General features: G+C 40.4%; 1 protein-coding gene across 7 annotated transcripts in view; it reads right to left on the bottom strand.

The window, feature by feature from the left end:
• Positions 1-6,627, bottom strand: part of NPHP3 (nephrocystin 3) — a 29,009-nt gene extending 22,382 nt beyond the window's left edge. For all 7 annotated transcript variants that reach the window (XM_026094050.2, XM_064506410.1, XM_026094046.2 and 4 more), the window contains exons 1-6: positions 6,138-6,627; positions 5,837-5,962; positions 4,433-4,583; positions 3,065-3,217; positions 1,707-1,840; positions 1,294-1,454 (exon numbers count right to left, since the gene is read on the bottom strand). In XM_026094050.2, the coding sequence (XP_025949835.2) occupies positions 1,294-1,454; positions 1,707-1,840; positions 3,065-3,217; positions 4,433-4,583; positions 5,837-5,962; positions 6,138-6,485 (1,073 nt within the window). In that variant the 5' untranslated portion in view covers positions 6,486-6,627. The remainder of the gene's footprint in view (positions 1-1,293; positions 1,455-1,706; positions 1,841-3,064; positions 3,218-4,432; positions 4,584-5,836; positions 5,963-6,137) is intronic.
• Between the last annotated feature and the right edge of the window lie 5,113 nt (positions 6,628-11,740).

The following is an 11,740-nucleotide window of genomic DNA, read 5'->3' on the forward strand; positions in this document are numbered from 1 at the left end:
GCGCTTTGTATTTGTATGTGTAAAGGAATAAGCACCTTGATTCCATGCTATTATACCCAGCAATCTATTGCTGTTCTATAGAAGGGATTATACAACTACACAACTTGGGGATGCTGACAGTGGCAGATAGGATCTCATACACATTATTTTCTTTATATGAGCACTACAATTTTCACCACAGTGTTTGTATGAGAAACTCTATAAACGAATATTGTCGGCAGGAAGCACTCTTTTGATTTTTTTTTTTTTTTTTGAGACATTTTTCAATATGGATATAATTCTTAAACACTTGTGGCCCACATATATAAAAATGGGTTATTTGGCAACAGTGTCTCTTGGGGTGTCAATGGCCCCTCAGCTGCTAACACATTCTTCTTTCTAAGGGCATAAAAGTATGGCAGCTCTAACCCAATTCCTCTATGAACACAAATCAAAATCTTCTGTAGTACCTGAGTGTTCCCTGAAGCACTCCACTGCTCTAAGTCTTAGGAACTAGTATCTCAAGCTAGCATTCAGACAGAAACAGCAGGTCTAGTTAATATAAGAGCTCTAACAATATGGCAGTTGTGGAATGTGAAACTTAACGTATTTACTGATTTTTACTTTCATACAGATATTTTGGAATAATCACTCTGTGATCCTGAATATTACCTTTTCTAATCCCTTTTTTCTGTTCTTCAGCGAAAGGAAAAACACAACAGAAACAATCCTAATGGATAGAAATAGCCTTAGTTCAGTGGTTTTCATTTAGGAAGTCATGTTTCTTCTAGAAAATTAGCCAAATACCCACTGAACAAATAAAACCATTGCAATACTGTTCATCATAAAATATCATTACAGTGTAAGATACCACACAGAAGAGCCATGAAATCAGCCTAAAAAGAGCCAGAAATAGAAAATAATATGTAACAGAATAAAACCCAAATAATACAGACAGGTGTAGGGATAGATAAGGAAATTAAAAACACAGAAGACATTCACCCCACCCATCCTCAATTCCTAAGATTCCAGCAATATGCACAGCAGAGAGCTGTTCTTGGAAAGCGTAATATTTGCATGTTATTATGAAGACATCTTTCATGCTGTATTTTAATAGAATCTATAGCTAGAGGAAGAAAGGAAATGTTATGAAGCAGAAACATTCTTTTAACTGTCTGCACTAGTAAATCTGAAGTCTGAAGGAGTATCATTTAGAAGCTTAGGAAATGTACTGAGCAAAGGATCACATACATTTTAATAAGCTATGCACTACTGCCAGTTTCCCTTTGCTTTACTAGCCTGGAAAATACTTACCTTGGCAAAGTTAAATGTAGGAGCAAAATGACTAATGAACTTTTTTCAATTTCCCATTTTCTTACATCCTTAAAATGACTTTCATTTTCTGCTGGAAAATGAACAACTTGAAAGAAGTATCCCATTGTTTCACAGATTCTTTGAAGTTTTGGTGAGTAGTTCTGAAAGCAAATTTGAATAACTGTGCTTTATTACTCAATCTGCATAACAGTAAGGATTACTAGATAAATCCCAGTTCCTTTCCTCTACGCAGTTTCTTTCCCTGAAGTCCTTGACAATATTACCTCTAACTTCACTGAAATCAGAATACAGTTACTAAAGCTTTTGTGGAATACTGGAGGAATTTCTGAGTAGGTTTCACAGTGGAAATGAAACTCAGCATACCAGTTAATGTAAGTTTATGAGGTTCTCACCCTAATGAAGATGTCCACTTCTGGTTCAGTCTCAGCAGTACTAATAATAAAACATCTTACTGTGTTACTCCATAGAGAGTGGGAAAACAGAGGAGTAACCTGTAACAAACTAGCAACAGCAGCATCCCAGTCATCTGCAAACAAAAAAAATGGAGTGAGAGATCTTCGGAACTGATTACACTATATAACAAATAATAAATCACCTGTTAACATTATGAATACTCCATTTTATTTAAAATAGTAGTAACATTTTTACTCAACTATTTTTGATTTAATTTTAAAATTTTCAATTTAAAGGACTCATAATTTTATAAACACATAATTTGACAATGTGGCAAAACATAATAGTGTTAAATACATTCATATTGTTACTACAATTATATTTCCTTTAAAATAGGATGGATGAAATGTATCCACAAAACCAAACTGATAGTCATAAAACAAAAAAAAATGCAGGAAAAATAAAAAATCACCCATAATAAAACATTTCTTTTTTCCATCTCTACATGTACTTCAGCTAAACTACACTAATAAATGCCGGTGAAACAATACAGAAAGTTCTTCTTGAGAGAAGTCCCTTGCTTTCCATATTTGTATCATATGTCAATTCACTATAGGAATAATGAATTTTAAAAGCTTCTTATGTTACTCATTTTGTGGTTGGACATTCCTTCGAGCCAGGGATACATCGCCCTTTCGGTACCACCTGGCATGATGACAGGATTAGTATTTGAAGCTGGACCCACCACAGAGCAGACCCTCTCCTCCAACTTTGCAGGCAGAGACTTCTGTATCGGATCCTGAGGGACTGAACAAAAAAAGGGAGGAACTGCCTTCAAAGCCAACTACCAGCTAAGGACAGATTCTAGGAGTTCCACCAGCAGTGGGAGAAAGCAGGGCACCAGAAGACAATTTCCAAGAGGCCATGTGGGAAACACAGTTATACAACAAGAACTATTGATACAAACAGTGCAATACTTGAATTGACAGATATAATTATTAATTTCTCACACTGATTCATGCAATAATGCATACATCCTGGTCTTGCAGTCAGATTTCCAAGAACTGCCCTCTAAGCAGAGTCAAAAACTGCAAATCCAGTGAAAAAACAGGGAAATAGTTTATGCTAATACCTACATAGCATTCATATTGAAGTAGAGAATTTGAATAAAAAAGCAAAAAAAATGAATGCCAACAGACACTGAAAGAGAGATAATCTTCCTTGATCAATATGAATAAAATGGTATTTGGTTTATTCACCGTGAAGCACTATTTACTACTATTTATTAAAATCACTGCTGCACATACCATAGTCACCAAACATATAAACACAGCCTGGCATGTACATCATCACTTACCTCTGTTTATATTTGCAAATGGTCCCTCAACATCTATAGAGCTGTGAGCAAATTCAGGTCCTCTGAAAGACTGCTGAAGTTGCATCATACTACCCATGGATGGCTCACTTCCCAAAGCTCCTCCATTCCAGTATTCAGACTGCACCCCGGCAGCTAAGAATTGAAAAACAAATAAACAAAAAACCCCGTCATTGTCAATAAACAAGGTAAAATACCAGTCCTAAATACTCTAGCTGAAACCTGCTCTCACATGCTACTGATCATATTTTTTTCTCCTTTAGCAGATTCACTCACACCTTTGTAGGCTCTAGCTCTAAATGGGCACTTGTCCAAAGCCACTGAGAAGCCACGTGGCTAAAGGATGAGGTAAATAGAACTTGTTATTACATGGATTGCTCTCATCTGTTGGGTTCAAATGCTGACTTGGATCACATAAAGGAAAACAGTTCACAGTACTGTTGCAGTCATTTGTGCACATTACAAAATCTTTGTTCAACTTTTGTTCAGGAAAGTTCTGCAATTAAAACAGCATGAAGAGGCTGTAGGTCAGGACTGAAATAAATTTTCTGCACTGTGTGAAAGAGCTTTCACAGTATCTCTTCGCCATATGCTTGTATCGCAGCTCTGCCAACCAATATGTAACTTTCAAGGCACTAAATAAAACTTACAAGCAGAAAATAAGGAAAATGAGAAAGATTTAGAAAAAAGTAGAAAGGGAAGTAAAAATTCAAAAATGAATTTAACAAAAAAAGACAGAAAAAGCATACAAAAGAAAACAAGACAATCTGTACCACTGGGCTTTTGCAGGGTTTCGCCCTGTATGTCATTAAGTTTGCTAGGACTTCCCTTTCAAAAAATTCTTTGATGAAGTGATTGTTTTGGTAAGTTCATGTTTGTTAAATATCTGACTGCTATTTTGAACAGTTCAGCAGCTGAGCCTGGAATACTTCATCATCCATGGACAGCAAGTCTATCTACGATACCCTCTAGTTTCAACTGCGTACTTCTGGATCTTTTGGAATACAATCTCCGAGATCTACAATCAGAAAATGCAGAAGAAAGCTCAGAAGAGAACATAAAACTCAGAACTGTTCATGGAACAACTTGAAGAAAGTTTCAAGTCACTGTGTTTAGACTATGCTCCATTTTCTTCATCGATCCATGAATATGACCACAAATTTAGGATCTCCACAATATAACCTACGGTTGTAAAGTCAGCTCCCTTTATCCTTTAGAAATATTTTATGTTGCTTTTAAACCCAGATTAATAAACCTTTTATCAACAGAATATAAATATTTGTCTTATTCTTTATCATTCATAGACTTCAGTCATATTTCAACATAAAATGCAAAGGATGGAATTCTCACCTGTAACATCTGTACAATTGTCATCAGAATCAGACTCTTCGGGATCAAACACTTGGATTCCTTGGGCCTGCAGCCTCTGAAGTTTTGCTTCCAGTTCTCGTTTGGCCCTCAGTAAGTCCTGAATCTCATTTTCTTTAGTTTCCCTAAAAATCTACGAGTACAAACCACACATCTCTGGAAATTCAGTATCAGTTTCTGGATTCCTATTATCCACCTTCACTTGCAAATATAAGCTTTTAGCATGCATTTAGCAGGGAAAGGCTTGAAAATGTGAGCAAAAAACCATCAGGAGCTTAAAAACTAGTTGAAAATTATAGTTAGAAATAATCTATTTTTAAATTTTTCCTCTTTTAAACCTTAGCATATCATTCTGAAAGGTAGGAGTCTGCCTAAATATGAGAAACTCATTAAAAATGGGAAATAATTTTCTTAATCTTCTAAAGTTTGGTCTTTTTAAAAATTGCTATAACTTTTTTCAAAGGTCTCCTTTTATTTTTGCATGTATTTTTATGTTTACATATGAACTTGCATATATTTTTGATTGCTGTGGTAATTTAAATTTTCTAAAATAAAAAGTGATCAAGCATCTCCAGCTGTCCTGTTTGTACAATATTACCATCACCGGGGGAGGAAAACGATGAACATCAATTTAAATACAAATATTTGAACTCCTCTTCAAGTCTGATTTACTGAAGAAGGTCAAAGCCAGTTCTCTTTTACATATCTACCAGACACTAATCCCCGTTACACTTAAGGATGTCAGTAATCTTGAAAACAGTGCAAAAACTGGGCCTATTGCCTTATTTTGGGTGGTAGAAGTACCATCGTCTGCAGCAAGGGAAAAGCAGAAGCATCCACTTGGCTTTTCAAGTCATCCTAAAGGTAAAGCCTTTACACTTTTCCTTAGCTGCCTCTCTTTCAGCAGCCAAAAGAGATGTACCACACACGCTTTTCTCTCATGTAAGCTAACACTTAACATTACAGTGCTAAATATACAATTTACTCAGAAATAATTAAAGTCTGTGTTTAAATCTATACATTCCTCCAACACGTAACAGTTGTGCAGCCTGTGTTTTCTTGTCACTCTCAGGTACAAAAGCTGCAAGGACCAGTGTTGGAATGACACAGGAATTTAGCTGCAGATTCATCACTGCACAGTCTCTTTTTAATATGTAAGAAGTTATTTTCTCATTAATCTATAAATTTTCTCTTAGTTTTGCAGAGAAGGTCGGTAGGATTATCTTGAAGGAAATAATCAGCTACAGCTATGATACTGCAACTTTTTTAAGAAGGAGGGCGCCTCATGACCTCTGCTGCAGAAGAGTTCATCAGGCGAATGGGACCAAGCGACACCTTCACCTTTTTCTTGGTCACTTCCCCAGAGAAAGAAAAATCAAGCCACACCTTGAACTGCCTTTTGACTTTGTCTCGATCATGTTCAAACGTAGCAGCTCTCTCCATGGCCTGGTATTTGGCCTCCAACGCGCTCTCCTTCTCTCTCAGTATTTTCTGGTACGTTTTCTGAAGCGCCTGAAAAGATGTAACACGCCATTACTCTGAAGGGAAGCAACGGTGCTAACGGGTTAGCAGCAGATCAGTTTTCAGCCTCGGAGGCCTAAATACGGCAGCTACGTGAGCATTCTACACCTCTCGCCCTCCCTCCGGCGACCGCGCCAGCCGCATCCCGCCGCCCGGCCCCGGCCACCTGCAGCTCTGCGCGCAGCCGCTTGTTCTCCCGGTCCAGCTTGGCCTCCTTCTTCACCATCGAGGCCACCTCGTTGTTCTTGCTGACGCGGAAGATCTCGTACTCCTTCTTGAGGCGCTCGTACTCGGCCGCACACTCCAGCTCCTGCACCGACGCCGTCGACTTGAAGCTGGCGCCCAGCAGCCCGCCGGGCCGCGCCGCCCCGACGCGCCGCAGGGAGCTGCGCAGCAGCCGCGCCTTGGGCTTCACCTCCACCGGGATCTCGCAGGCCTCGCCGCCGCCGTACGTGTCCTCGATCACCTCCCCGACGCCGCCCGCCGGGCTCACCAGCGACGACGCCGTCCCCATGGCCGCGGCGCCGCTCCGACACGGCGGCGAGCGAGGCGGGGGTCTCCCGGCCCCGGCCCCGGCCCCGGCCCGGCCCGCAGGCACCTCCCCGCCCCGCGCCGAGGAGCCGGACGCTGAGGGCAGGCCGGGAGGAAGCCGCCGCCGCCGCCGCCGCCCCCCCTGCCCCTCCCTCCGTCCGCCGCCGCCGCCGCCGCCGCCCCCCCTGCCCCTCCCTCCGTCCGCCGCCGCCGCCGCCCCGTCCCACTCTGCCTTCAGGGACGGACCAGCCTGGGGCGGGCGGCGGTTTTGGGGAGGGCCCCGCGGGGGAGGGGAAGCTCTCTGAAAAAAAATCCGGGCTTTTATTTTTTTGTTTCGGGGGGGTTTTGCTTTGCTTTGTTTTGTTTTAAAAGGAGTTGACCTGAGAAGTAACGAAGCCTCTTGTCCTGGGCCCTGCCGCCTCCGCTGGTCCCCCAGCGCCGGCCGCTCACCGGCAGCCGGCCTGCAGGCAGCCCCGGCCGCCCCTGTGGTGTCGTGAAGGCGTTTTCCTTCCAAAAGGCGTCACCCCGCTGGGCTGTCGGCCGTCCTGGAATCGTGCCAGCACCAGAGTTATTTACAGGTGTGCGGCACCTCCTGGTTCTCCCCAGCCAACTAACACGCGGCTCGCACCCCGGCTAAATTTTTACAAGATGGAGACCCTGTGTGGGATTATCCCTCCGCACCCTGAAACAGTGATCTTTGAGACCAGTTAGCACACACTAATGAAGAAAAAGTGAGAACTGCCGGTACTCGGTTCACCAAGACGGGCGCCAGGAAGTGGTGCTACGTCTCACGCCCAAGTTCGGTGCTTGCGCTTGCTTGTTCTTGCCATGCTTCCACAGCTCTTTAAGCTTTTGAATTAACTTTTTGAGGAATTTCTGTCTTTGGAATAAGGCAGTCATAGATTTATCTTCCCCTTAAATTGTTCTTAGATGCTGCATATTTGTAACAACTTTTTTCCAAGCAAGTGCATTCTCTCTCTCCTGAGAGTTCAATTTTGTATGCCGAAGGCACAGTTATGCACCATTTCCCTCTGTCTGCCTCTTCAAAAGCCTTGTCTGGTTCCTTCACCCGTCCTGGGAATTATGGAAAAATAGATCGCTGAGACTCACGAGAATGTCAGTTCATTCCCAAATCTCAGAACCTGTTTTATGTCAACATGAAAAATAAATATAGTTACTTTAAAGCAGATTTTGCCTAGCATGTGCCTGATATATTAGCCATGATCTATTGTAAGAGGAGAAAAACAGTCTTGTAGAGTATCTTTCGAATGATATCCTGGATCTCAAATTCTTTTGGAGGGAAAAAGTTACTTACTCGTGTACAGCGAAAAAAAGGAATTGTTTTATTTCCTTGAGTGAAAATTCTAGGTTTGGGGAATATGCACTATTTGCCACTGATATGATTTTACCCAAACTTTCCCCCTACGTTTTCATGGGGAAAAATAACTCCTGTATATGGCTGTATATGGCTACATTAGTGATCTGTTTCAGTTAGTTAAACCCTATTTCAGTGACAAAGGCAGATATGAAATATGAGATAATTGTGGGAAGACGAAGGGTGCTACTATGTCTTCCCTAATATTGACATTAACATGGCCTGTGCAGTACTAGCAGATTCAGTGAATGAGCTTAAAATTTGGTAACAAAACAAGACTCCAGGGTTTCTGCATTTGCATGTTGGTGTCAGGCTGTTCCTCCACTGTCCTGCTGTTTGAGCTCTGGGAATAATTAAAAATGTGTTCATGCTTGTGCTTGAGCTGAGTTCTTCTCATGTTCCGAGTTCATGAAAGTCAAAATCTCCAGGCTTTAAGCCTAGAATAAAAAGTGCAGGTTTGTAAAAGCTCCTGGATTCTTTCAAATAATCCGCTTGACAGTAACAAATATATTGGAAGACCTGTAGAAGCCGTTTCTCTGATGTTGACTCTGGATGCTTTACAGGAATTTTACGGAGACGAGAGACTGTATTAACACAAGCCTTTCTAAACAGAAAAATTAACTGCTTCCCTGTTGTTTCATGGATTGGTTTTCCTGATGTTTAGAGATTCAAATAGCTTGCTTCAACATCTAATTTGTAAACTTGCAAAGATTGGCTTAAATCCCCCTTTAGTACAATTCGGAAGGACATCTAACTGTTCATATCTGTGTACAGCTGTTGGAAATAGTGCCTCAGAAAATCTGAGGACAAGCAGTCTTAACTTTCAAAAATAAATTGATCCTGAAAATTGATGAATGGAGAAAATACCAGATCAAGTTCTTCAAAAATGGCCTTGTCATCTTACATTATTTTTTAACCTTCAACAGGAGCAGGTCAGCCCATAGTCCTTTGAGGACACTGGTGCTGGGTCAACTGTGTCATGAAGTTCTTCATCAGTCAGCACAGACATTTGGAATACTTGAGCAGCTTCATGTTTAACGTTCCTATCATTTATCCAGTATAGAGGGGTTATTAGGCCAATTCATGTGTGAGATCTGTTTATCAGATGAGAACCTTTAGTTTGTAAAGCTCCTTCATGACTAGAACTCTAAAGGAACAAGACTGCTTTCCATTGCCGAAACCACATACATAATCAGAAATACAGTAGATTTGTTGGCCCTCTGAAAACCTTACTCTTTTACCTGCCCTTCCATGGTGCATATACAATCCATATTCCTGATCCACCATGGAACATCTACTCTGCCAGAATTCCCCTCCTACTGAGATTTTTTTGCTGTGTAACTTAGAAGCCCGTGGACCTTTGTGCTTGGTCCAACAGCATTTGTATGGCATAAACAATTTTACGTGAACGTTGTTAAAACTTTATTTGCTCTTATATACAAATCTGCTGGGTTAAAGTTTAAAAATATCTGCATGATATCTTTAGGGATATTGCTTTTGTCTTTAATATATCCACTGTATTACTACATGTCATGTTGAATTTTCTTAATCTTGACTTTATTTCATTTTAGGAACTTTTGTTGAATGTTAGCAACCAAAATCTATGGATATGAGGATCTGTCCCTTGGAGATAACTACAGCTGCAAGAACTGCACTTCTGAAAGAAGGTTGGTTTCAGGATCTTTTGAGTCTGCCCTGTGCAGCGTCTTTTATTAGTTTAAAAATGAAAGTACCTATGTAGTTCAACAAACAGAATTGCTTTATTTTTTACATACATTATTACATTCAGCTCCAAGTTAGCAAATGTGTCTTTTACAAAATAATATATCCAGTGTGTTATTACCCATGTATTCCTGTAAAATTTAACATACAAGGTCAGGAAGTAGCAAGATAAAAGGAATCTGATTTTGAGATTATAGATTGGGCAGATTGACTACCCTTTAAAAACAGGAGTTTTGCTATGATTAGAATAAATATTCATAATTATCTGAAAACAGAAGATACTTTAGGTGAAAGGCAGCTGAACAAACTTTTACACACCATCCTTTTTTTTCACTCAGACTTCGGAGTAACTTTTGAGATTACATACCACAAGTATAGGCCAAGTATGTTAGAAGCCCTTCATAAATCTCTATTAAATTGTTTGTGCCTACACTGAATCAAGTTAACCATTTTTTATGATGTCATTCATTATTCAAAAATATCTGTGTCAACCACAGCATGGTTAAGAGAGCTGTGCTGAGGACATGTGGTGAGAGGAAGTAGCGTGGTAGTTTTTAAAAGATTAGTTTTGTCCTGGAGTATATGTTCTGCCTCCTTCTTTTTAGTGATGATGAAGACCCTGCTCTGAAAGGTTACCTGTTATTGTGCTGTTCTTCACTAACTGGTTGGCTTTTCCCAGTAATCTAGCCTGTGCAGTAAGTGCAAGCCTGGATAAACCAAATGACTTGCCTACTCAGTCAGCTTCTTAGTTTTGTATAGCATGAGGCCTGATGCAAAACATAGCCAAGTCAGAGAGAGTCTTCCAATTGAGATGACCATTTTTTGAATCTAGCACTTCTGTCATTCCAAAAAAGTCTGAACCTGCCAGATCTTAAGCGCTGAGCATGAGAGTTACTTTGTTGTCTCAGCCCTGCTGTGGCGCTTGCATTTCATTCAGCTGCATGAAAAGAATCTGCCTCTGTCCTGCTCTGAGACCCGCATGCTGAGCAGCAGCTGAGCAGCAATTCCATGATTCACCAACCACTGTGACTGGAGAGAGGGGTCCTGGAGCAAAAAAGAGGCAGTGGTATTGTATGCAGCTGAGGAAATGTCTGCTAGAAGATGGGGAGGTAGGTATCTTCCCCTTTTTGATATGCCACAACATGGCTGGGGATATATCCATCGTATGACTGACTTGCACCTTTGCAGAGTCTTTCTGTGATCCAACATGAAATTGCATACCTGGGGTTCTAGTAATTTGAGGTGCTGTAAGTGGATATAGGAGACACAATGTCTCAGAAACTGATCACAGTTCATCATTAGATCAGCAAGTTAGAAGTTCACATTTATAAGCAGGACTTTGTCTTAATCTTCGCCTTTGTAACAGAAGACTACAATTGAAGTCTGAAGAAATGTGCTGAAAATCCTGTCCAAAGTCTTAAGACTTACTATATATTTTTACAGGCATGTTTTATGAGAATTTCTAATGCATCTGATTTTTTTTTCTAAGCTAAAAATAAAACAATATACAGGGGGTTAATTGTAAATTACCTAACGAATTCTACCTTGGAGCATAGCTCCAAGTTCAAATAGCTGTTGAACTTACCACATTTCACTCAGTAACTTTATTATAGTCTATCAAGCTGAGATCAGCAGCTTCTTTCAAGAATTCATGTCTTGAGAGGCTTGAAAATTACCTACAGAGCTGATGAAAATCATAATGAAGGAGAGGACATCTACCTTTAAAAGCTCCCATAATTCTAAATGTCATAGCTCTTCACCACTAGAGGACAGCAAGACCTTAGGAAAATGGGCCTGTGTGACTAGGTGGGAGAAAAAGAAGGAAGTTGCTTACAGAGTTAAGAAAGTCTCATTTCAAAAGTAACATGCTTTTAGCTATGATCAAGCTTCTTAAAGAATCAAGACAGTCTTGGAAGTTGCTTGGAGTCGAAGTACAGAAGAGGGTGGTAGATGGATAGAGATAATCTTTTAGTTTATCTAAAGTTTTAATGTAGTGGTGTACATATCAGTCATAGATACCATTATTTGAAAAGCACAGTACTTGCTAGTTCTGAGAGCCAAATACTGTTTCCATTCAATTCATTGATAGTTTTGCACTGATTTCAGTGAGAAGAGGGCTTTGCTTTGTAATGTTAAATAAT

This window comes from Dromaius novaehollandiae, chromosome 2, assembly GCF_036370855.1.
Source record: "Dromaius novaehollandiae isolate bDroNov1 chromosome 2, bDroNov1.hap1, whole genome shotgun sequence".
Lineage (NCBI taxonomy): Eukaryota > Metazoa > Chordata > Aves > Casuariiformes > Dromaiidae > Dromaius > Dromaius novaehollandiae.